Here is a 27,227-nt window from a genome sequence, read left to right on the forward strand (position 1 = left end):
CAAACGTAAATTAATAGCAAACGACCTTGGTTATTGATTGAATGTTTGATAAAATCATGGCACTCTTGTGCTTCCGTAGAAATGCACTTGCGCTTGTAGACGGCACTCGTCTTACACTAAAATGATGTGTTCTAGTATTCACATGTTTTATGTCAGATTAGAGCATGAGTGTCAAAATTCAATCAATAAAACATACAATTTATAAAATGTTTGTATTATAAATTGAATGTTCGTTTTATTCATATAATCATGGCACTTGTTTTATCAATGGAATTGTGGCACTCTTGTGCTGCCGTCGAATTGCACCGGTACTGGTAAATGGCACTAGTTTTACACCCCAAGTTATGTGTTCTATTGTTCACAGATTATTTTAGCAATTCTTTTCAACCTGTGTGTCAGGGGACACTAGTGTGCCATGAAACCTTCTCTAGTGTGCCACAGGAAATTGCCCAATTTTATCCTTGCAAAAAAGAATGCCATAGTTCAGTGTATCTGCTTCTTTACCTTTATCAGCCGAGTAACTCTTAACATTCGTCCATATCAGTAGGTTTCCATCAGATTTCCGTTTATTTTATTTTTATATACTAAATACCTGCTCATGATTTAATAACTTTTGTTTGATGAATCTCCTTAAAATTTCACTACAAAAACAAATAAAATAAATTAAGTGCATAAATTGCACATACTTTTGCAGATTTTAAACCTGTTACAAATTAAATGACCTATGTTGACAATAAGAAGAATTGAACCGATAAGGGCGTCTGAAATGTCACCGTGGTGCTGTGTTTAGAGCACATGCATTGTGGATAATGGCACAAAGTTTTTCCTCTGCCTAACACATGGGAAGAATTTGGCGCCAAATATATCCAAAATAATGCCAGTATGTGCACGTGGCCTTAATATGAGCTCTATCGACTTGCCTAAAAATGTAAATATTTATATTCTTTTATTTCCAAAATATGTTGTTGCTTATAACATTGAATTATTTTTCATTTTACCATTTTTCTGCTGCACATACAACTTAAACCAGTCTACAGGCAGTAACTGCTGTAGTACAGTATAGACCAGTGTTTTTCAACCACTGTGCCATGGCACACTAGTGTGCCGTGAGACCTTGTCCAGTGTGCCGCTAGAATTTGCCCAATTTTATCTTTCCCCAAAAAATCAAGCCATTATTCAGCATTTTTGCTATTTTCAAACAAGGAATTGTAATAATCATCCATATCTGTAGGTGGCAGTAGATTTTTATATACTTTTTATATACTAATTATATGCTCATGAGGTAGGTAGCACCATACATTTGATAACTTAATTGGTTTAAAAAGCGGTTTGAAATTGCACTGTCAAAAATGAAAAAAGAATATTTAAGTACCCGTATTCTTCTTTTTATATGACAATTAGACCAGGGTTGGAATTGGGGGGGATTTGGTCACCTAATAACTCCCAACACCTCAGTTGGGTTGGGTGAGGGGGGCTGGTAGTCCCTTTCTCTGTATCAATTTCCCCAAAACAGCCAGAAATGACTCTAGCCACCTCCCACTAGGGGATATGGCTGCGGTAAATTTATATATATATATATATATATATATATATATATATATATATATATATATATATATATATATAAACAATGTACCTACCGTACAGTGAAATATTTGACAACTTCATTTTTAAACATTTTTGACGGACGGTGTGCTTCGGAACTTTTTTATAAATAAAAGTGTATCTTGGTTCAAAAAGGATTGAAAAACACTGGTATAGACAAAAGATCAAACCTAAAAAAATGCAGCCCAACCCACTAGTCATCACCTTGCTGCTTCTAGATATGTTGTATTTAGAGATTTTACCTTCTACGATTCACAATCTTTGTCAATCGGGTAGTACATAGACATATATTACGCCGTTCTGCCTCAACAACGCTAGACTACATTACACTTATTTACAAACACGGAAAGGTATTTTTGGCTATTAATGCAAACATTTATTTTAATCTAATTTTGCTGCTTTCTGTCTTTTATAACATAATTGCCTCGGAGCGCCACATGTGATCTCATTGGAAAAATTGTTAACTACGTTGCCCACATGGGGGCTACAATCTCTGCAAGACACATCCTGTTATACAGAAAATACCCATGCATGAATGTATGTCAGAATAAAAAAACTGATTTCCATTTTTTATCTCAACATATTTTTGAATTGGGAGAAAAAACAATCCTTTATTTATTTTTTTTACTGTATAACTTCTTAGACTTATGTTTGAAGTGCGACTTAGTATATAATGTCTGGTCAAAACAAGTCAGATTTATTCAAAATTACATTTATTTCATTGCAGAGACCAATGCAAGGTTGGATTCCACACAATTTCCCAATTTCAGTGACACATCAGTCTTTTTAAATCAGACTTGTGGTTGATGAGAAAAAAATGTGGAGGGAACTAAAAACAATGACTTATGGAAATCTATGCAGTTAAAAATCTAAAGTTTGGCTTCCTATGCACAATATATCCACAGGCAAAAAATGTTTTGCAAATTCTGAAAGATTAGGGATTTACTGCTTGTGTGGGGGGGTATCGCCCAGGTATGGGGTCACAACAGGACAGAAATAAATTAAACATGTCGAACCAACATCTTAGTCCATTTGTCGGTTCAGAAAATAAGATGACCAAAATGCGACAACTTGACTGTCTTTTCCATGAAGCAGCATTTACAAGGCCGTTTCATACAACCACAGCCTGTATCGTTTCCTCCAACTCCACTTCCACCTGAGGGTGGGCCACCTGCTGCTCGTCCATTTCACTGGGGGCCACGTGCACCATCTGAATCTGTAGGCCGGCCTGCTTAAGTCTCTCCACATCCTCTTCGCACATTTCAGCCACACCCTCCTCCACCACCACTGTGGCAGTCTCTTCCATTTCCACCACCTGGATTGGGTTGACTGTGACATTCTCAACCTGGGTGCCGTCCTCCAGCAGCACAGTTTCTGTGGTCTCAATGCCCTGCGTGGCAATGGCAAGAGCTTCTGTCGTGGCACTGTCAGCAAGTACTAGTTCTTCATTCAACTTATCGTCATCTATGGAGTGAACATCTTTGAGGTGACTTTTTAGCTCTTGGGGGTTTGTGAACCACAAGTCACACATGGTACAGTGGTTGGGCTTGTCTCCAGTGTGGCTCACAAGATGGTCTTTGAACTGGTCCCAGCTATTGAATACACTGTTGCATACCTGGAAGACAAAGAAAACACCATTAACAAGGTATGCACACCTTGACAATATAGTCAATTACGCTTTCAAATACAGATGAGAATTGAAATTACATCAAAAGCACCATATGACACGCAGTAATGATACTTATGAACGATGTTGAAGAATCAGTGACAAAGATGAAGTTGTGAGAGGGTTGGATGGCTCAAGACAACATCTCAAATTCTACTAAGGCATTTGCACAGAGGAACAAGTACAACATACAGGTACATGGTTTTGAAATGGCCATCTGAGACCCAAGACTTCAATATTATTAAAAATCTATGGTCTGATTTTAGGTCCATGCTCAGAAACCATCAAACCTGACTGTACATGAGATGTTTTGTAATGAAGCAATGATATATAAGTGAAGATCTTTCCATAAAACCTTATATATCTCGACGATGCAATGAAATAAATATACTTATATTGTCAATTGGCTGCAAGATAAGAGGGGTTATACGTATGAAAGATACAAAGTGAAGAAAAGGTTGGTAAAAGCGGTAGTGGAAGCAGCGAAAAGGAAAGCAAGTGATGAATAGTGTAGAAAGATAGGAGGGAACTCTGAGGAAAGAAAAGTGTTCTGGAAAGAAGTGAAGAGTATGAAAAAGGCGAGTCTGGGAAGGGAGAGAAAGTGAAAGATAGGGGCCGTAGATTGCTAGGTAGTGGTAGTGCAGCCAGGACGAGATGGGCAGAGTATTTTTAGGAGTTGCTGAATGTGGAGGATAGGGGAAAAGTGAGAGTCGAGGAGATCGGTGGTATGGGGGGCATGCCCGTGTTGTGTGATTAAATCTAATGCCTGTGGAAACATGGGGTGCAAGAGGCAGTGAGAGAAATAAAGGGGGGGGGGGGTGCCTGGGTTAGATGGTTGTACTGCTAAATGCTTGAAGAAAGGTGGCACGACTATGATTGACTGGTTAGTACGCTTGTTGAATATTCTTTTTAAGTGGTGTGGTTCCTGTTGATTGCTGTAGTGCATGTGCTAAAGTGATAAGTATGAATGTAGCAATTCGAGAGGTGTCAGTTTGTTGTCTGTGCCGGGTAAGCTGTATGGAAAAGTCTTGATTAAGAGAGTGAGAGGAAGAACAGAGGTGGTGGTGATGGAGGGAGCAGAGTGGTTTCAGGAAATGAAGAGGATGTGTGGATCAGGTGTTTGCAGTATGACATTGAATAGTTTTTATGTGAACAGCAAAGCCTGTGTAAAAGTAGGTAGTGAGAAAAGTGAGTGGTTCCCTGTGTTGACTCGTGTGAGACAGGGGTGTCTGATGTTACCATGGCTGTTTAATGTGTACATGGATGGTGTGGTGAGAGGTGAATGCAAGAGTATTTGGCAGAGGTCTAGATGATGGATAACAGTGGAACAGTGTGGCAGGTAAGTCAGTTTTTGTCTGCAGATGGTACAGCGCTTGTGGCTGATTCTGAGGAAACATTGAGAAGGTTGGTAATGGAGTTTGGAAGAGTGTGTGATAGGCGTGATGTGTGAATGTTGGGAAGAGTAGAGTAAGGTGATGAAGTGTTCACGTGGGTATGGAGTGGGCATGGTGATGGAAATAAGGTTGCATGGACAGGTGCTGGAAGAAGTTGGAAGCTTTAGGTACTTCGGTTGTGATGTGGCTAAAGTTAGTGGAATAGAATGTGAGGTATTTCATAGAGTGAATCAAGGAAGCAAGGTTTTGAGTGCTTTGAGGAGAGTGATGAGTAACAAGAGAAGGAGTATGGATGTTAGAAGGGGACTGTATGAAAGTGTGATTGTGCCGACTGTATTATATGGTGCAGAGACTTGGAGCCTAAACTCAGATTTGAGGAAGGAAATTAAATGTTTATGAGATGAAGTGTTTGAAGAGTATGTTAGTAGTGGCAAGATTGGATAGATTGAGAAATTAAATTGTGAGACAGAACTGGAGTAGTAGTGGAACTGAGCAAGCGTGTGGATGAGAGAGTAGTCGGTTGGTTTGGACAAATGGAGAGGATGGATGAGGAGACAATGTTGAAGAGGATCTACAGAGCAGAAGGAAATGGAAGGAGACTGAGAGGAAGGCCATGATTGACACGGATGGATGGTGTAATGAGTGCACTGCAGGAAAGAGGTCTACATATAGTGAAAGCTAGAGCTCTTGTTGGTGATAGGAATGAGTGGAGAGGTGTTGTGAAAGGATAGTGGGATGTTTGGACGCATTCTAAGGGATGGGCAGGCCACCTGTAAGATGCGGCAGGGGTAAACCAGTGAAAGCTGTCGGACCCTGCCGTCTAACAGAAGAGCGTGTTATGTCACCCTGACCAGAGTGACATGGCCACTTTCTTGTGTCCCGTTTCATCTGGAGGGATGAAAGCATGACCAACTTGGGTGCCAAGGTGCTTAACTTGTTTGGGTGTTTAAGCATTTGGGTTGGCCAAGGTCAATTTTTTTGTTTTTTTTGCTACTTTTTCTGTTTTTCTTTACTTTGTTTTTGTGTATGTGTTTGTCTTGCTGTCGGTCACGCCTCTTTAGGTATATGACCAAGGCATATTGTTAATTTTGTCGCCATTGTCACTGCACTAGTTTTAGATGTACATACAATTTGGGCGAGTCCTCAACCACTGCCTTGTTAAGAATATAAAACAGATACATCATATTGAGTTTATATTGTCCTTATATTATAAGTTATTAAATGTATATGCTGGAGTGCCATTTTTAAACATGTTGTAAACAATTTACACAACTATTCTATTCTTAAGTGACTGGATTGTACCTGGCATTCATAGAGTTTCTTGCGCCCTTTTTTGGCCCCGGCCCCATTCTGACAGGCTGCCATGTGACACTTAAGCGTGCTGTTCCTTGCAAATCGCTCATGACAATCAGGACACTCATATGGTTTTTCACCTACAGATGACATAAACAAGAAAGAGGAGTTAAAAAATGCCAAACATTAATACCTGGCTCCTTCCTTACCTGTATGTTTTCGAAGGTGTTCCTTAAAGTGTCCAAAGTGGTCGAATCGCTTTTTACAGTACTCGCAAATGTGTATTCTTTTTGGGGTTTTTTGGTTCTGAGTCTGCTCTTCTGCCTCAAAATGGAAGGTGCCCAAGTGCTGATTCAAGGCGCCTTCCCGCGTATAGGCCTTGCCGCAGTGGGTGCACACATATGGCTTCAACAGACCGCTGTGTGTCTTCATGTGCTGCTTGAGGTGGTAGTACAACTTGAAAGTTCGCTCACAATTATGACAGCGAAACATGTTGTCTACTTGAGAAATCTGGACCTCAACTACCTCCACATTCTCCAGCACCTTGGATGCGGTTACCGTTTCTTCTTGGTATTGGACTTCCTGTCAACAATAAAACCAGCTTGTTAACAATTTATGCCAGACATTTTCACACTGACTCCATTGCATGAGGGAAAAGCATTTAAAAAACAAGCTGGTGGAAATCAATGAGTGTAAGATGAATAACTTTTCAGTCCCAGAACACCACAATCACTTAAATAGATCTCGCCTACAAAGGTTCAGATACTAACACATAAGCACAAAATGTACCTTTTGACACCTGAAAACGCAACGTACCTCTTCGATCGCTTCCTTTTTGATGACCTCGGCTGTAGGTTCCCCTTGCTGATACTTGCTGGTGATGTCTGCAAGCAGGGCTAAAGCGTTTGACTGGGCGTTTGTTTCCGCATTCACCACTTCATCGGACTCCTCCATATCGATTTCGCCGTCCGCTCTTATTTCTATCTCCACCTGTGAAAACATGTTAGGACTTATAGATTTCACAAAAGCTCACTCACATAAAATGTTGTATCCGTGAAAACCAGAAAATACTAACCGGCTCTCCTTCTGCTAAGGGGAGTGCTTCCGTGATGACACAAGACGTCTCAGCAATCTTTCTTTTTTTATTGTTGCTTTTTTGAATCAATAATGCAGGGTCATTTATTCTGAAAATTAAAAAATTATGACAAAATTGACGCAAAATTTCACCCAAATATTCCCCAAACCAAGTTTATTTTAAGCAACCCTCACTTTTTGGTGAGTGCCTTGATGGCTTCCTGCATCTGGAGGTATTCTGCTGCCTTCCATATATCAAAGGCTTCTTCTTTACCTGAAACAGCTAGCGTGGCTGTGTATGTGAACTCCATAAGTTGCTGGAATGCCATGTTACTCACCCCTAAAAAGAAAAAAATAAGAATAAGTTGAACCCAAGAGTCAGGAATGCAAGTCATAAGAAATTATTCAGTAGGTTTAAAATAAACTCATTACTAGGAAAAGGTAGTCTTTTAAGCATCATGTTGTAAAAATAGTTTTTGCCTTTTATCCTGATAGTCGTTTCTTTTTTTTCTGTCTTTATCACAGTTTTACCCTGGAGTGCCAGGTCATATCTCATTTCATACAAGGCTTCACAATGTTGCTATCAATGACATTAAGACAATTCAAAGTTAAAACAGTGTGTACCTTCAATCTCTACCAGGGGTTCCTGTGTAAAATCCTGGAAGAATTTATGAAAAAACTGACTGCAGGCTGCCAACACGGCCTTATGTGCTCTGAACTGGTGACCTACAAAAGGAAAGAGTTGATTTGAAAACGCCGGTAGCGCCGTAAATGAGAACTTACACGGCATCATCCTGCGTTTCTAAATGCAAGACGCAAGCATTTGCTGGCCAGAGTAGACATTCTGGTTAAATATATATATTTTTTAGGGGTCGACCAATAATCAGGCGGGCCGATTATCAGCACCGATATTTGGGAAGTTGACCGATATCGGGATAGGCATTTTATTTATTTGACAGACCGATTAAACAAATATTTAAAACTCAGTTATTGAGGCTCAGATGCAGCCGACCCCATGTCTCCCTCTTTCCTGCCTTTTGTCTCGGACGCTACCCACCCCGTGCCTTCTGATTGGTCAAGTGCCCAGGGGCAGAGCCACTGATGCAGAAGCTGTCCCATCTCCGCAGTCACACCGCAGACTGGAGCGAGAGTACAGACATGTAGGAGGTAAAAAAGAAAACTACCGCGAAAATGTAAATAACATTCTAGTGCTCAATATCTCACGACTATTGCTAACATTATAATGACTAGGAGATTAACGTTAGAGCGGAGTTAAAAGAAGCAGCTATCCTAAATCCCGTGTCTCGTAATGCCAGTGATTGAAGACTGCTTATGATATTGAGATTTCTGGTGTCTGTGGTAGTAAAGCGTGTGCGTGATACAGAGATAGCGTAAAAAATGTCATTACTTGTTTTAGTTAAGCACATTCAAGTGGAGACTGATATATCAGCTCTCATAATAACATAGGGATCAAGCATGAGTGTTTGTGATTGCATGCATATATATAGGTCAATACTTAATCTTTTTTAAGATTCAACTTATATTTTTAAGTGGTTGTAATGTTTTTCACACATTTAAAGGCTACATCAGTTTATTTACTCTCAATGCAATTCTGCACCTACGAGACGTTGCTTATAACAACCCTCCTACCATCTACAATCAAAGTGATATCGGTGAACTGGTCCAACTGTCGTTGTTCATTCAGTTTGTCCATCATGACTTTGTAGTGAGCCGGAAACTCACTTCCTCCTACAGCTTTAGCCATGGTTCAGCAGGTTTTGTCCTAAGAGGAAGAAACAGAGATTTATCTGTGGTTAAAAAAAAAATGACATTCCAACCAGGCCTAGGTGATAGAAAGTTTAAAATATCAATCAGCATATAATTTTAAAATAGCGACACAGTGGATGGGTGACTAACGTGCAGCCCCACGAAGCGGTGGTCCAGAATTGAATTACAGCTACCGCAGCTTCCCGGTGCGGAGTTTGCGTGACACCCCTTCCACATTCCCCAAAAAGAGGCATGTTAGGTTGATTGGCCAGTCCAAATTGTCCATAGGTGTGAATGAGCGAGTGAGGTGTATGTCTCTGTCTTCCCTGCAACTGGCTGGTAATCAGTTCAGGGTGTACCCTGCCCGAAACTAGCTGGGATAAGCGGCACAGAAAATGGATAAAAATGATAATATAAGTTCGATAATTTAAACTCTAATCATCACGCAACCATAGGAGAAAATGGGGGGCCTTATGCAATGAAAACGCAAGTTTTAGACCCCATTCTGGAGAGGTGGGAGGAGACCCCGCCAATAGTTTGAGGAATAGCAGGAGAAATGTTTGATAAGAAATGTTTTTTCGTGATAACAACTTTTTTTTAATGTCACCCAGGACTAATCCCAAGACTACTTGACATATAAGTTTGGATTAATAATCACAGACAGAGTGGAAATCTTCAGGGGGCACCACTTATCTCGTTGATCAAAGAGACACACCAATGACACAAATACAGCGAATGACCTAGTGTCTATGTCTGCAAATTAGGTAAACAGAGCTGCTTTCAGGAGCGTCTAAGGAAGACATTTTTAGTTAAGTAGCTATGCACGTTCGGATGAAACATTTTAATTATACTGGTGTCATTACCACTTACTGTAAATATACTACGAACAGAATTTATACATACAATCCAGGTTTTGTGGAAGGTTATGCACAGGTGTGCTGAGGTACACAAAAAGTTACATTAAATAAAAACCACTAGGTCTGAAACACAAAACTTGACAGTTTATTTTGGTTTTGCAAAGTATAGATGACGCGCCAAATGCATTATCAACATGCTAGCATTCCTGCTAGTTGACGTCCATGTTAGCAAGCTTCGAGGTATAACAACCAACAGGAACGAAGTGACGTTCTATCTTCGTTTAAAAAAAACCCAGACTGACTTACCGGTGTCAAACACATCTCTGTGGCAGCCATGGTGACCGAGCATGCTCAAAATAATCAAAGACCGACACTTGAGAGTTGCCGAAAAAATGAACGAGGCCCCCAGCACGTTCGCCATTTCGCGTTTGACAATTACCATTACGTCATCAAACCGCGCATTAAAATACGTTTTTTCTCGGACACATTTTCCAATTCCAGCCCCCAAGTGTCACGGTACGCGAGGAAAAGCATCGCTGAGCGTACCTCAAGGTCGTTCAAGGTTTTTACCAAGGTTTTTCGTTGGTGAGCATTCCTTCGACGCGTGTAATGCTGGTTGTGCTTGTCTCGCTTGCTCTAAAAAGGGCGGTCGTAGGATACAAAGGCCTCAGATTCCCATAATCCTTTGCGTTGTTAAAGGACGCCTCGTTGCTAGGTGACGGATTTGTTGTGTCGTGCATTAATAAAGTCGTATAAGTAAAACATTTCGCCCTGGATAGTGTTACTGTTGATTGTCATTGTTTCATTAGACGAAAATATTTTCAATTGTCTTGGACATAATGGATATATTTTACATTGTGATAACACATACAAAATTGAAAAGTAGACGTTGCAAAAATATTGTCTCCCTTTAATACTTTTACAACCACACGTCTTTTTGGGTATGTCTCTTTGGATTTTTTACATCTGGAAACAAACCTTTGCCCATTCTTCCTCACAAAACAGTTCAAGATCCTTAAGGTTTGATGGTGATCGTTTGTGCACAGAATTTTCCAGATCTTTCCACTAATGCTCTATAGAATTGAGGTCTGGATATTGGCTTGGCAATTCTGACACATTAATTATTGTTAGTTTCAAACCATTTTATTGTAGATGTTGCTTTACGTTTAGGGTCGTTGTCCTGTTGGAAGGTGAATCTGCGCCCCATTCTTAGGTCTCTTGGCGGTTCCAACATATTTTCTCACAGAATTGCCCTGAATTGGGCTGCATCCATGTTCACATCGACTCTAAAGATCTTCTCAGTCCCTGCTGAAGAAAATAAATCCCAGATCATGATGCTGCCACCACCATGTTTGACAGTGGGGGTTTTATATTTGTGGGCATTTTACTGTGTTGTTGTATGCTAAATGTTTTTACAGCACTTTGAGTGGCAATTTTTTGCCTGAAAAGTGCTTTACAAACAAATTTTATTTGATTTTGATAATGCTGTCATAATGCTTCTTAATGCTGTTGTTCAGGTGCATTTAAATTGAGATTCACTGACACGATGTATATAGTCATTCATTCATTCATCATCAGCACCTCTTATGTCATGATTACCGATGTGAATCACCTGTGCCCGCTCATTTGGCGCCAACCGCCGCGGGTTCTGATTGGCTCACTGACACTATTTGAACCCAGTCCTGTCAGTCCCCGGTGGTTAGTCTGTCTGCGAACCACAGTATATTCTAGGCAAGCCTTTTTCGACCCTGACTCCCACCTGTCCCATCTTTGCTCCTGTCAGTCTCCTGCTTCGAGACGTTTTGATCCTGACCACGTCTGCTCTCCCCTACCGGCTTATGATCTCTTTTTGTCTTTTTGTCCCCGACTAGGTCTCCTCTCCCGTTTTAGCTTACGACTCGTTTATGACCCCGACCACGCCTTGCTCTCCCAGTCCCGGCTACCGGCCCGTTTTTCCGTCCCTGACACCGCCATCACTCGCTACAGAAGATCCACTTCCGTGTTCGGATCTCAATCCGAGTACGAGAGCGACTTGCTTCCCGCATCCAGCGAACACCCGATCGTGGGCGCAGCCCTTCCTCTTCAATAAAACTTGTGAAAAACGTAGCGCAACTGGGTCCTGTTTCCGTTCTGGTCCTGACAGCTTATCCTCAGTAGGGTTGCGGGGACGATATATATATATATCTATCTATATATATATCTATATATATATATATATATATATATATATATATATATATATATATATATATATATATATATATATATATATATATATATATATATATCATCTCATCTCATCTCATTAGCTGCACCGCTTATCCTCAGTAGGGTCGTGGGGTGCTGGAGCCCATCCCAGCAATCATCGGGCCAACCATACATATACATATATATATATATATATATATATATATATATATATATATACATATATATATATATATATGTATGGTTGGCCGTAGGGGCAACATTTCCTGTAGTGTGTCTTGTGCAATTACCTCCTTCTGACGCCCATTAATACTCAACTTCATATGTTATTCTTATTTAATTTTTTACTCCCAAAATATGTAAGATGATAAAACACTTAGAATCAGGACACCATATCTTGCATGAACTCTGGAATTCTCTCACCTATTCCCCATTTTGACAATAAGGAATGAATGACAAAAAGACAGTTCTATTTTAAAGTCACTGCTCTAATTGTACACAAGAAAACAAATACATTTTATTCAAATGGGGCATGGTAATTTAAAAAAATACTGTCCCATTTATTTATTTTTTTGCTTTGGTCAAAGACATAAATAAACGGCTGTTAAAAAACAGTGGAAAATTAGGAAAAATCTTGACAAATGACAAAGCAAACGTTTTGGAGATGGTATCAAATGTGTCTACTGTGTCTGACAGAACCACTTTTAACCTGTGAATAAACTCTCTTCCAAGGGTGAAAGTCTAGTGTGGAACAATGGCTGTTGTGCTTTTGTCAATGACTTACCATCATGACTTACTGGAATCATTAAGCTGTGACCCGATCACGTCTTGTGCTGTTGCTTCTTCTGTTGTATTGGACACATTTGGTTTATGATCCAAATAAACTAAAATGGGTTATCTTTGCATGCAGGTTGACTTACGCAACGTCGTTTTATTATGACTGGCTTGGTCAATCTTTTAATCAGTAACTTTGAGTCCACTTGTATGATATAATACCCAATTTCTGCAACTCTAAATAGCATTAATTGTGATTTCAAAGCCTGGAACGACCCATTATGTTATTTAATGTGTTTTTATCAAAAAATTACAATGCCAAGTGATATTTATGTGGTAAAGTGGTCTGCTACTGTGGCAACACCACAAATATACTATAGGGAAATTCTATTTAAACAACGTTAATTTGACATTTAAATAAAAAAAAATAAAATGTGCTAGGAAACACCTTGTAGTAATTATTATCAAATGACATAATTTATTTTAATTAGAAAACAAGTATTTGTTATTCCCTGTTTCAACAATGTTTTATGAGAAAAGACATCAAAGACTTTATAGACATGATAGCAGGAACTAGTATATCTTTCTTCATTGCTCAGTAGTCGTTCCTTTCATGTTTCTTGACACGTAGCCGCAGACAGTTCGATGTTGCCAAAGTTTATTCTTTAAAAAATGATTATATATTATTTTGTTGTTGGAAAGGCCAGGATTTTTCCCTCCCGGGGAAAATTCTTTGATTCCTTGGTTGATTGAAAATCTCAGTGATCCGAGTAGTGAGCTACCCTCAGACCAAGAATCCAAGAAAGATCTGATTCAACATGGAGCTTAACATCAAAGTTGCGGTAAAAATTGAATTATTCCTTTGTTGTTGACTGTGGAGTCATGAACTTTGAGAAACCACCGATACCCATGGATTTGGGATTCCCCGAATTGGAAAACTTTAGAATTGTTTTTTTTTGCTTATTTGAACTGTCATTGAACTTTACAGTAGATTACTGTTTGACAATAATTTTTACACAAAACAGATTTAGTTTTTATTCTTAGACCCGAGCATGCATGTAAATTTTACAACTAATAAGTTATCAACCGAAATTTGAGTAGATGAGAGGTCGTCAAATTAAAATAGAAAAAAACAGCCTTAGTAAAAATATTAAATAAAGTTATGATTTCTCATCTAACATCTGAAACTAAATAAAAGTGTTCTTTTACTGTAAGTCATGTTTAATTTTGTCTATTGTCTTGTTTATTGTTTATTCAAACTGTCATGATTACCCAAGTGGAGTCACCTGGGGTAATCATGTGGCGCGCTGGAATGTGCTTCCTGATTGGTCAATGCTCCCCTTTTAAACGCGTTACGCGGAGAACTCCTTGTCGGAGGACTCACATCTGTACCCCGTATGACGCTCCCGATTACCTGTGCCTTGTTTACCTGATTCTGCCTGCCTGCCTGCCTGCCTGCCTGCCTGCCTGCCTGCCTGCCTGCCTGCCTGCCTGCCTGCCTGCCTGCCTCCGATCCGACCTGCTTCCGTCCCAAGCTACGATCTTCTCTTCAGTCCCGGTAAACTCAACCTGCTTCCGTCCACGCTACGATTGGCTACGTCGTCCGAAGTTGTCTTCACGACGTTGCTGCTGAGTTCGACGGTCATCGTGTTTCCCGCTAACCCTTACTCTTTCCCCAAATAAAAGACTTGTAACGAACGCTCTGGGGTCCCCTGCTCTGTTCTGGTAATCCTCGTGACAGAATCCTCCGACCAGAATGGACCCCGCGTTCGTACATTTGCCCCCTGACCACTATCAAAGCCTGAATCAGTAGCGCAATTCACCTTCAGAATGCGCAGTTCGGCAAGTCCTTTCCGACATGGCGAAATTGGCTGAGGCACCTCCAGCCGTATGACTGCGCAATGACTCCCATGCCTGCCTGTTCGACTCCCGTGCCTGCCTGTTCGACTCCCGTGCCTGCCTGTTCGACTCCCGTGCCTGCCTGTTCGACTCCCGTGCCTGCCCTGAGTCTGCCTGTACTGATTTTGTCCCGTCTTTCCTCTCCTGTCTTGTCTGTTCCCTTTCCGCTCCCCGGAGTCCTACTCTTCTGAATCTGACCCCCCTGAGTCTGGACTCTTCTGAATCTGACCCCCCTGAGTCTGGACTCTTCTGAATCTGACCCCCCCTGAGTCTGGACTCTTCTGAATCTGACCCCCCCTGAGTCTGGACTCTTCTGAATCTGACCCCCCCTGAGTCTGGACTCTTCTGAATCTGACCCCCCTGAGTCTGGACTCTTCTGAATCTGACCCCCCTGAGTCTGGACTCTTCTGAATCTGACCCCCCTGAGTCTGGACTCTTCTGAATCCGACCCCCCTGAGTCTGGACTCTTCTGATTCTGCCTGTCCTGTCTGATTCTGCCTGTGTTTCCCTGTGACGTGTCTTGGGTTAAATTTATTTTTATTTTTTTTTCCTGGGGAACTTCTGGAGCCGTTCCTTGAGGGGGGGGGTTCTGTCATGATTACCCAAGTGGAGTCACCTGGGGTAATCATGTGGCGCGCTGGAATGTGCTTCCTGATTGGTCAATGCTCCCCTTTTAAACGCGTTACGCGGAGAACTCCTTGTCGGAGGACTCACATCTGTACCCCGTATGACGCTCCCGATTACCTGTGCCTTGTTTACCTGATTCTGCCTGCCTGCCTGCCTGCCTCCGATCCGACCTGCTTCCGTCCCAAGCTACGATCTTCTCTTCAGTCCCGGTAAACTCAACCTGCTTCCGTCCACGCTACGATTGGCTACGTCGTCCGAAGTTGTCTTCACGACGTTGCTGCTGAGTTCGACGGTCATCGTGTTTCCCGCTAACCCTTACTCTTTCCCCAAATAAAAGACTTGTAACGAACGCTCTGGGGTCCCCTGCTCTGTTCTGGTAATCCTCGTGACACAAACTACATTTGACTTCCCTCTGCCCAACAGCATAGGTGCAACACTTGGATGTTGTTAAAATTCAACACTGAAAAGTTCAGTTTAGAGATAACTTGAGCAGTGTAAAACATTTTTAACACCATTTGCTTTATTCAATTCTGTACATGCAATTCCTTTTTAAACGTACCCTTACAAGTGTTGAATGACGCCAAAACACAAAAATGCACAGCATATTTCAGATCTTTCCACAAATGCTCGATAGACTTGAGGTCTGGATATTGGCTTGGCAATTCTGACACATTTATTGTTGGTTTTAAACCATTCTATTGTAGATTTTGCTTTAGGTTTAGGGTTGTTGTCCTGTTGGAAGGTGAATCTGCCCCTCATTCTTAGGTCTCTTGCCAGTTCCAACATATTTTCTCACAGAATTGCCCTGAATTGGGCTGCATCCATCTTCCCATCAACTCTAAAAGATCTCAGTCCCTGCTGAAGAAAAGAAAGATCACGATGCTGCCACCACCATGTTTGACAGTGGGGGCTTTATATCTGTGGACATTTGACTATGTGGTATTAAATAGAATTATATTTTGAGTAACTGTAAATGTCAAGTTTCATTGACAAGTGCAATTAAAAATGGAGGAAAAAGTGTTCCAACATGTTGAAATGTTGACAATTTTGCCAGCTAAAAGAGAGACATAAAATCCACCCATCTATTTTCTGCACAGTAGTAGTAGCTGTAGCCTCAATCCACTCAATGACAATTCATATCTAACGACAGTAAAATTACCGTGTTCTTTTCTTTGTAAAAATAGATTATTGTCATGCAAAATTGTGAATCTAATTTGATGGTTCTCTGTAAAAATCTCAAAAAGCAACACCAAAAACTATGCATATTATCTATATTCTTGTAATTGCAAGAAAACAAAGGGGTATTTTCATAAAGTCCTTTTTTGTTTTTTGCAACCAAATGACTCACATTGTGTTGTATTACTTTATTGGTGCAAATTTTTATAAAATAGCATGTTTGTAGTTATTGACCTCAGTGAACTTTTGAATGACATTAAAAAAAAAATTGAACTTCCTTAAGTGCACGTTCTAGAGACCAGGTTGAAGAGCTGAGCTTCAAAACCTCCCAGTGCCTAAATGTGCATGACAATGTTTTTGCAGTGGTGATCTTTGACCACAAACGATCATTTCCATCATCATGGTCAAGTCAAGTCGAGTCATGTTTATTTGTATAGCCCTTAATCACGAGGGGTCTCAAAGGGCTGCACAGACTACGGATTATTGCAAACCACGGAATATTATTACACCATCCCCTGATCTAAAACCTACATGAGGGCAAGGAAAAACTCAAAAACCTCAACATGAGGAAAATGAAGAAACCTTGAGAAGGGACCGCACGTGAGGTAATCCCCCTTCCAGGGTGACCAGGCTGCAAAGGATTTTGCGATAAATAATACACATATATGGGCAGCACGGCGGCGCAGTGGTTAGCGCGTGTACGGCACAGTTCTGAGGTCGTGGGAACCTCCTGAGTGGGTTTAAATCCAGCTCACGGCCTTACTGTGCGGAGTTTGTATGTTCTCCCCGTGCTTGCGTGGGTTTCCTCCGGGCACTCCGGTTTCCTCCCACATTCCAAAGACATGCATTTCAGGGGAATTGGCCGGTCCAAATTGTCCCAAGGTGTGACTGAGCGAGTGAGTTGTCTGTCCCCGTGTGCCCTGCGATTGGCTGGCAACCAGTTCAGGGTGTCCCCTGCCCACTGCCCGATGGTGGCTGGGATGGGCTCCAGCACCCCCGCGAGCCTACTGAGGATAAGCGGTGCAGCTAATGAGATGAGATGAGAATACACATATAGCAACAGGGAATATAAGTCATTCATAAGCTAAATAATGGAATTGCGTTTTAAGCCTAGATTTAAACAGTTCCACTGATTTTGCAGATTGAATCTCAGGGGGCAGAGCATTCCACACCGGGGCCCAAATGGAGAACACTCTTGAACCTGCGGATCTCTCCTTGGCTGTTGGGAGGCTCCGGACCAGAATATAGGGGGACATTAAGTCACTAGCAAATGGTCTGATTCTGCATGCGTTAACATAACAGCTCATACTTTGAGCTCCTTGTTTAACATTCTTCTCAGTTAAGGCTGTAAAACACACGTAACAGCAACTTTATTCAAATGAGCAAATAGGAGCAGACTTTGCATATCCCTCTACGAGGTTTTTAACTTTAATATTAAACTTGAATACAAACATTCTCTGTCCAACCAATCTGAAGCATTCACGAGGCCTGTCTTCACATGGACTTTGCACAAAAACTGCCTGCCAACCAGAGATCCACTCTCTGTTTTTTTCCATTTCTTCTCTCTCTGGACGTGTTGCGCAACTTTTTTAGATAAAAATCTCCATGAGTTTTAAAAAGAATAATAAAAGTTCTCATATTTAAATTACACAGCACTGTTTCAAGTGCCTGCATCACTCAAAGTATTGGTTTCTTTACCAGAAATGACTAAACCAATGGTTACAATCAGAAGCATCTGCCTTTATAAGGTTAATAAAAAGTGGTACAATCAGCAAAAAAAAAAAAAAAAAGGCTAAGCCAGCAGCTCATCTTGACCTTTGTGCTGCTTTGACCAGATAAAAAACAGGCAGAGTATAAAAAGAGGAAAAGCAGGTGACACTTGTTTTTGGAAAAGGAGTTGCTGCGACTCAACGCTGCGCGGAGTGAACATTTTTTCAGAGAACAGGTAATATTTTTGGGGAAGTATTGGCACCAAAGTTATATTATTCAGATAAATTTAGCATAAAAAACATGCTTACTATCGTCTTGTCTGCATTTATATAGCACTTTTCAAGTCACTGAAGACTTCCCAAAGCGCATTACAATGTGCTTTCCACTTACACAAACACACACCGATAGCAGCGTCAGCCATGCAAGGCAACTATCTGCTTATCGTGGGCATTAGGGATTCAATGTCTTGCCCAAGGACACTTCGATGTATAACACAGAGGATTGTCTTCTAAGATCTATAAAAGAAAAACATTTTGATTATATTTGAAAACAAAAATCAATAACAAAGCATTTGAATTTGTCGGTTTTATTTGGTATAAACACAGTTTTGTTGAACTCAAAATCTGCAGGCAGCAAATGTTGGTATATATATATATATATATATATATATATATATATATATATATATATATGATTTTTTATACTCAAATCTGTCTCACTTAGCTATGGAGGAGGAATTACAACAAATGGAACAGCAGCGAGCTCTTATAGGGAAGAAATTCAATTATATGTTGATAAGTTAACAGAAAATTTGATAAAGATTCTGATGTAGATTAAAACATATTTACCTATGCACAGTATCAGTATTTTGAAGATTGCATTTGCACTCACAAAAGATTGAAATGCTTTACACTAAACTCTTATAAAGTAGCTTCACTACACACATTTTGAGTAGGCCAGTAAAAATGTCAAAATCCTCCTAAGCAAAGCACTGGTCCTTTCTGCCTTCCGTCATAGGATTGGTCCTCCCCCATGCTTGAAAGTATTGTAGTTTAATCACAGACACATTTCGATTTTTGAAAAATTAGTAAAACATTATTTGTAAAAAAATGTTTTTGCTTTGCTAGTTAGACAGGTTTGCTAATTTTCAATCTATTTCTTCTTGTTTTTAAATTATTCTAAGAAATATTTTTAATTTAAAAAGAAAATAACTCAACCATCTGTCATAAACCAATCTTTATCATTTCAGCAAGAAAAAAAAAAGAAGAAAAGGTAGTTAAAATTGAACAACCCTCAATGCCCTATTAATCGCATTAAAACTAGAATTGCTGTGCACAGAACACATAGTTGTAGAGCACTTATTAGGTAAAGAACTGCCGCTCAAAGTGCCGTATAAAAACATTTAGTGTACAATAAGACAATATAATCCCCTCCTTTATCCCCACCCAAAAAGCTGAAACATAACAGACATACATAATGGTTAAAATAAAATATAAACAAAATAAATGGTAATATAAAACAATATGATTATTGTAAGGCACAGGCTGCCCAAGTGAGGAAAAGCGACCTGAGGATGGCTTATCCACACTGATAGGGATGGCAGCGGGATTTTCAGCCATCGAACCAAACCCTCAGTGTGAGCCTCCCACAAGAAGAAACACTGAAATAACAAAAAAATTAAATTAAATGAAAAACTGCCGAACAAAAACATAAAAATTGTGATTAAAAAGTAAGTGAGATACAGTAATTTGCTAAAACTTAAACCAAAACCATCAATTTGAAGCTATATTAAAAAATTGGGTCTTGAGCTTCCTATTAAAAATGTCAAGCGGACCTGTACCCTTTGGCAGACCGTTCCATAGGTGACAACCTAAGTGGCTGAATGCTGCTTCACCATAGGTTTTGGTCCTCCACCTAGTAACGGTTTAAAAACTGCGGCTAGAGAACCTCAGGGAGTGCATATCTTGTACTATGTAGCTTTTAAAGCAGACGTCTTATCTTTTGTGTTCTGCTCCTCCCTCAGCTGATACGCAGAAGGCGAGGAGGCATGAGGGTGAGCCTCGGCCTGCTCCTCGCTCTCTGCCTGCTCCCAGGGGGCGGGGCGGAGAGCGAGGGGGTCGGAGGGCCGCGCTGTGAGCCGCCACCCGTTTGGAGGATTGGGTCGGAGGATCCTATGAGAGCGGCGGTGGGCCGGGTGACGGTGGTGGCCCTTTTGCAGGCTAGCTGACTCTTCTGCTTGGTGCAGGCATCCAGGTAAGTAAGCAGTGTTTTAAAAATGTGTTGTGTGGTGGGCGGATCGATCCTTAAAATCGATGTTATCAGTACTGAGCAAGTACTTGGATCAGTCGATACTATTGTCCCGGGTTGATATTTGGCTCCTCCAGCAATTTCTTCAAAGCATTGCTTCTTAATGTAAATTGCGCAACCATCTCTCTTTTTCTTAGCGCCCCAGTCACTTTCTTAGTTTATTCCTGTTGGTGTGACTGACTGGCACACTTTAACACCTCTCCCTACCTGGCCTGCTGCTGCATTTTACCTGCCAGGCAGGAAAAGAGCCACATTTATGTATGCAAACCGACTAAGAGAAAAAAATTATAGAAACAAACAGGTAGTACAGCACGGTGTGGACGATTTTTTTTCCAGCTCCAAGAAAGGACAATGCCAAGTGTAATTTGTGTGGTAAAGTGGTCTGCTACTGTGGCAACACCACTAATTTACATATTTTTTAAACTCACCCGACAGAGAGCAAGGAGCTGCAACCATAAATGTAAACTTGTTACTATTCCTGAACAAAACCCTGTAAATCAGTTGTCAATATTTGCAACAGGGGCAATGAGAGTCAATTGAAACCTTATTTACATTACTGACTTTATTTTCAAAACATTGTGCCATGGAAGATATTTTATTTCTCTTTTTGAAGTTGTTGTACAGTGTATATTTTCCTTACATTACTGCTTTTTTTGGTATGACTTTCTTGGGTTTTATTTTGAAACAGTTGGAATTGAAACAATTTGTTTTTTGTACTGTTAAAGTTTGCAATGTAGTTGTAAAAACAATAGTCCACTAAAATGTTGTGCTGTGTTTATTGTGATTATAAACTAACTCAAGGGGGAGAAGGACTAAATTATTGACTGATCATAATAACATTTCCAAGCTAAACGTGTTGGATCAGTATCAATCATTACTGTACTACCATGTATTATTTGGATCGGATCAATACCAAAATTCCAATTTCGCCCCCAAGTTGAAAGCTGTCGAAACAGAATATTTATACATGACATTACCCACCCACCTACCTGTACCTACCTACCCCTTTTACTCTGCCCCACGTAGAATGGATAACCTGCGCCTGCAAATGGAGAGTCAGGGTCTGAAAGACGTCACCTACATGGTGATCAACCATCAGGGGGCACAAGCGCAACAGTTGCACCCGATGCTGGAGCAAAGGTTGTCGGCGAACATCGCGCTCTACAAACAGGAAGAACAACAACCGGATGTGTGGCAGCTGCTCAACGGGGCCAAAGATGATTTTTTCATCTATGACAGGTTCGGAAAATATTTTTTTTTCTGTAGTTCAAATAGTCCGTAAAGTATATCTCTACTGTATATTATGAGGGTACGGCAGCTGAGTGATCAGCACGTGTGCGGCACAGTTCTGAGGTCATGGGATCAAATCCAGCTACCGACTTTCTGGTGCAGAGTTTGCATGCTCTCCCTGTCCTTGCCTGGGTTTCCTCCGGGCACTCCGGCTTCTTCCCACATTTCAAAAACATACATGTCAGGTTAATTGGCCAGTCCAAATTGTCCCTAGGTGTGAGTGAGCAAGTGAGTTGTCTATCTCTGTGTGCCCTGTGATTGGCTGGCAACCAGTTCAGGGTTTCCCCTGCCCACTGCCCGAAGATAGCTGGGATGGGCTCCAGCACCCCTGCGACCCTACTGAGGGTAAGCAGTGCGGATAATGGATGGATGGATCTATATATTATACTATCATCATCACCATCATCTACTGTGTATATAATACAGAGTGGTCAATCACAGTTACTATATGATTAAACAAGGAGGGCAATTGTTCTTTACATAGGGCCAGATAGGCCTAGATTTGTTTGTGCCTTAATAAATGCAATCAACATCAACTACATTTTCCAATTCCTTGGGTAGTCTCTGTGCAATATTAGAATTTGGTTTGATGATCTGAAACCTACGTGCGTGATATATATGCAAAAAAAAAAACCCCACAAAATCAGGAAGGGGGAAATACTTTCACACGGCACTGTATTTCTCTCTCTCTCTCTCTAAATTATGTACAGTATATGTATGTGTGTAGGTGTGTGTGTGATGCAAGAGAGCCAGGTTTAAGTGTTTTGACATCTCATGTTAAATAGTACATTTTTCATAATATGTCTCGCTCTCTCCCTCCTCTCCTTCTCTACCTCTGCCCTGTGCTTTCCCGGCTCTCGCTCTCGCCACACTTTGATATGAAACGCCTTAAAGTGTAGCCTTTCACATATCAATCTAATCCCTTGTTTACCATCAGATGTGGACGCCTTACTCGCAAGATTTCACTTCCATATTCCATCATTGGCCAGGGCCACATCGAGGGTGCCATCAAGGACACCTACTGCAAGCGCTTATGTGGTGCTTGTACATATGAGGTATCTCATGTCATTATTTCTTTATACTGTAAATTATCATTGTATAGGTATATATTATTTTTGTAGTAGTAAAAACTAAATTATTAATAGATAGATAGATAGATAGATAGATGCTAGTAATATTAGTACAGAGAAATGTAATCTTAATTTGATATTGAATAATACTCATCATTGCCTTTTACTGGTGATGGTCTGTAATAATTGAAGACTAAAAATAACCCCCAAAATATTATTAAACATTAAACATTGTTTAGAAAAAATGATCACAAAAAGCGTCATGTGAAAAAGGTTAATAGATTGATAACTGTTATTAAATCCGTTTTATCAGAAACTTTTACACATTTATAACTTCTAAATTAGAAATTGGAAGCTCTTATTTTTAAGTTTTGTTACTCTATTTCTTAAAATACTGCATGACAGTCGCAAAAGCTTTTAATTATCACTTCTGCCTTTAATAGAAAAACATTTAACTCTTCGATTCCTCGCTCCAACTTCACTATTCAGCAAACTGTTAAAATTGCAAGATAATATAAATAACTGACTCCTACTATTTGGGAATACTAGTAATAAAACGTTGGTAGGAGCAAAGATACCAGTATTGGTTCTTGCCTATTCCTAATCAAAACATTTATTATTTGCATAAATACCACTCAAATAGTTGCCCTCCCATGTGACTATAGATGATTAATTTTACACAAAATAATTCAATTTATTCTGCTTGAATTTTCAACAGAGTACTGAAATCCCGCCCGAGTGCCAGGTAAATACCGAAGAACGTCCCAATGCTGCACCGGCAGTCGATACACAACCTGAACATCCTGGTCAAGTTCAGCATGAGCATCATCACCACCACCACCACCACCATCATCATCATCATCATCCACATCATCACGATCACAATCCTAGTTCGAGTTATCAACACGTTGCCCATGAGGCGCAAAGCCCAAATCACCCCGGTTTAGGGCAGCAGGCGCTCCAGGAGGCGCAGGGTTTGCCCGTGATGCAGCAGCCTTGAGTGGCAACTGGGAATTTGCGGTGAAAATCCAAGCACGAATGATGCTGGGCCGCCGGTTCCGCCAGCGCCAGCTGATGCTGACATTGACGGAGGCTGCTGGGTGAGTCGGGAACGCCCAGCTTGTGACGCTGTCAGGAGGCGCTGCCCGCCACCTGACAGTGACACGGGCAGGGTGAGGACAGTCACGTCAGCGAGACCTGACAATGACGCTCGCCCCCTGCGAGCGTCGACTGACGCCCGCCTCAGCCAGGCCTTTGAGCCTGACCCCCTGGGGTCACGAGTTGAGAATGAGGTCAGCTGTAAAGCTGACCGTGATGCCATTCTCAGATAATGCCCGCTTATGTCCGATTGTCCCCCGTGTTCCTGAGTGACTACCTCCCTTTTTGGACCCTCACATCTTTTATGAAACCATACGCACAAACTACGCTCTAGTGGCGTCTGGATGAAGTCAGGATGGCAGGGATGGTGGAGGAGTCGGTTAGGAACATGGAGAACACAAATTTTATTCAAAAGCTAACCCAATTAGCCCCAACCTTGATAGCAGTGGTTCTTAACAGTGTTGCCGCTACCAAACCCCACCAGTTTTATATGCACATCCACATCCACTTTAATGTAACATAAAATTATATATGTTTTTTTCAAATTCAATGCATATAGTTTTTCTCTCAGAACTATGACTAGTTCAGCCAAGCTGCCTTTACTCATGTCCTCTATTCTGTTGCTGGTGTCATTGAAAGAGGAATTTGGGATAATTTACCCTTTCGTCATCTTTAATGCAGCTGGCTTCACAAGTGTTTAACCAAAGGTGTGTGGCTTTCCCTGCTTTGTGTTTGGTTCACGAATTTCTTGCCCACTTGGGTCGTAGGGGCACCGCATACTGCGGTGTGTCTTGGGCAAGTACAGCCTGGAAGTGCCCATCCCTCTCCAGGCCGGTTTTCTGAGTCGGTGTTTGCTCTGCCACGCAACTTCATATGAAGCTGCGAGAATCGGCTTGTTAAAGGGTAAAAATCAAAAAGCAGGCAGAGTGGCTTCATTATAGAATATGTCTCTCTTCACTGTGAATTTAGCAAATATCGTGTTCTCATATTGCCCATCTCAACACATCTTCCCGGAGTGTTTGGCCAGTGCTAGGCTAGAATAACTCAACTTGGCACCCCAAATTATGCAGCTGGGATGCCGGCTCCCATCTCGATCCATGATACATGAGAATCCATACGGTACATATTTGTCCAATAACTTTTCTTTTACCCGACGTAGAATGAACTGAAATACAAAGAAAGTAGTTACACGACGTACTATGATAAAATTCACACTTTACATAACCATTGAGTGCGGTAATTTCAATGCAGCACTGATAGGCCAATGAACATCATGCTTGTCATTGCATATAGACATGAAGAGTCTTGACCTCTGTGGCAGAGGCTCAACCGAAAATCTGAACCACTATGATTTGATCTAACCCAGGTTAAGAACCACTGCTTTATGGGGCCAAGGCACATTCTTTTTTAGGAGTCTTACTCAAATATTCTGCATATTCAGTAGGAGCGATAAGCTAAATCTTTGAAATTTGTTTACAAGGACATATCATACAATACAATTTGAAACTGAATATATATTTTTTCAACTGGCCAAAGAATTTGTCTAACAAATAAAAACACTATATGAAGTACGGTATACATTATCAAACCTTAAGGTAACTACTAGCTAGGAAGTAAAGAATCAGGGAGACTGTTTTGCTAATCAGGATAGAGAAGAAAATGCGCAATACCAAATCTGCTAACTGGCGAGACTGAAAAATAAAAAATTGACGACCTGACAATTGGAGTGAAAGAACAGAAAACAATTTCCATTCGTCATTATTGGTCAATTTTACTCGATTTTCTAGAAAATTGCACGCATCTAATCAAAGTCAAATAGATCCACTGTTGCAAAGAAAATAGAATGAAAATCATTTTGCATTACACCTTGCGCTTCATGACGGTTTCCGCGGTAAGGTTCAATGACGCCCGGAAATCTGATGCCTGCACAGAGGAATGTATTGAAAGTGATGGATTGAATTGTGAAAGGACAGTGGAATAAACTTTGATTGGATCGTTTCTCTCCTGTTAAGTCCTTTTTAATAAAGTATATCTGTGTAAAAGTGTTCAAATATGCAGGAAGGTTAAAAAAAAGAATTATTTGCACAACACAATAAAGCACATTGGGGGGGTTTTTGTGCCTGCCAAAACTTCAGTTCGAAGAACAAAAGTATTATTAAAAAAAATGAAAGATTTTGGATAACATTTTTTTTTCATGTGAAGTTACCTGATAATTGTGAGTTTCATTTTTCTTAATTTACGGTACTTCATCTTTGGTTTGTTTTCATCATACTTTTTTCTCACATCTTTTATCTCTGAAAAGCTAAAAAAACAACAAAATTTCAAAACAAACAGTTAAAAACGAGAAAACAATATAGTATATCAAGTGAAAAAAATAAGGTACTTATTAATACTCTTTAATATATATTATTCTTTATTTATACTAATACAAACCTTCCTGCATGGCTACAACCCTTTTAAAAATGTTTAGCCTAAATAATAATTGGATTTTGTTTGAATTTTTAAACTGTTTACCTTGGAAAGCAGAATAGGCTACGAATAAAGAAAATGATAACTGAACTGCAGCGGGCTGAACACGGCACACATATGTCCAGCAGATGTCGACAAAACACATTAGAGGAGACACAAGTCCATCCTTTTTACAGCTCTTTGAGACAGCTAAATTAATATAATCTGTAACAATTACAATTTTAGCGATGTATAAATGATCATTGGCTTTACAGGGCATTTAGTTGGGTCCCCTTGCACGATTTAGTGAGATTGTTAAACCATTGTTTGTCTTAAACGTGTTTGCGCCATGTTGAAAAACTTGTTTGACCAATTTACTCTATAAAGCCTGAATGTCTACGCAGCACACAGCGTAGACTACACCAGAGTAAACTAGAATTCAGGGATGTCAAATTCAGTTTGGCTCTGGGGCCAGATCCTGGCTTTCCATTCACAGGCGGTCCGGATCAGTGACCTCAAAATTTTTAGCTTAAGTTTTTCAGTATTATGCTTCATTATTTAGCCTACTTTAGTACCCTACCCTACATATTATACTCATTGATGGCAAGGGTCATTTTCTAAGCATAGCACATCTATTCACAAAAAAGACCATAACAATTGGGAAAAAAGATTGCCATTGAATGTGTTTAACCCTCTGATTTAATTTGACAGTTGAGTGAATGCAGTTTTAGGCCTAAAACAACTCAACACGCTATACAAACGCAAGTGGGAATACATTTTTTTGCCTTAATTTTCGTACTAGTTCAATATGAACAAAAAGAAGTAAGAGATATGGGTTTTATCGGTGCATGGGCAATAAGATTACACCGTTGATTCTCATGCTGACGTTTTTTTTGTTTTTTTTCCATTGCCCTCATGTAGGTTTTACATGAGGGGATGGTGCAATAGTAGTCTGTACAGCCCT

At 40.4% G+C, this 27,227-nt stretch overlaps 2 protein-coding genes across 5 annotated transcripts; one reads left to right on the forward strand and one right to left on the reverse strand.

Annotated features, from left to right (window-relative positions):
• Window positions 1-2,520: 2,520 nt before the first annotated feature.
• On the reverse strand, window positions 2,521-10,346 carry zbtb35 (zinc finger and BTB domain containing 35). 4 transcript variants are annotated; one of them, XM_088336327.1, is made up of 9 exons: window positions 10,203-10,346; window positions 8,776-8,815; window positions 7,657-7,758; window positions 7,228-7,372; window positions 7,034-7,142; window positions 6,775-6,948; window positions 6,168-6,540; window positions 5,968-6,098; window positions 2,521-3,220 (listed from the first exon to the last, which is right to left on the reverse strand). In XM_088336327.1, exons 2-9 carry the CDS (start codon window positions 8,795-8,797, stop codon window positions 2,717-2,719), a joined length of 1,560 nt encoding a protein of 519 aa, XP_088192453.1. In that variant the 5' UTR covers window positions 8,798-8,815; window positions 10,203-10,346; the 3' UTR covers window positions 2,521-2,716. The 4 variants fall into 4 exon arrangements, with proteins under 4 accessions (XP_088192453.1, XP_088192451.1, XP_088192454.1 ...); XM_088336325.1 differs by having other exon boundaries at window positions 8,683-8,815; XM_088336328.1 differs by lacking the exon at window positions 10,203-10,346 and adding an exon at window positions 9,963-10,146.
• Window positions 10,347-18,147: 7,801 nt separating this feature from the next.
• On the forward strand, window positions 18,148-25,813 carry selenop (selenoprotein P). The gene is made up of 5 exons (XM_088336329.1): window positions 18,148-18,285; window positions 20,074-20,303; window positions 21,384-21,596; window positions 22,585-22,702; window positions 23,436-25,813. Exons 2-5 carry the CDS (start codon window positions 20,098-20,100, stop codon window positions 23,715-23,717), a joined length of 819 nt encoding a protein of 272 aa, XP_088192455.1. The 5' UTR covers window positions 18,148-18,285; window positions 20,074-20,097; the 3' UTR covers window positions 23,718-25,813.
• The last annotated feature ends 1,414 nt before the right edge of the window (window positions 25,814-27,227 follow it).

Source organism: Urocampus carinirostris, chromosome 5 (genome assembly GCF_059441175.1).
Source record: "Urocampus carinirostris isolate Australia breed hairy pipefish chromosome 5, RoL_Ucar_1.0, whole genome shotgun sequence".
Lineage (NCBI taxonomy): Eukaryota > Metazoa > Chordata > Actinopteri > Syngnathiformes > Syngnathidae > Urocampus > Urocampus carinirostris.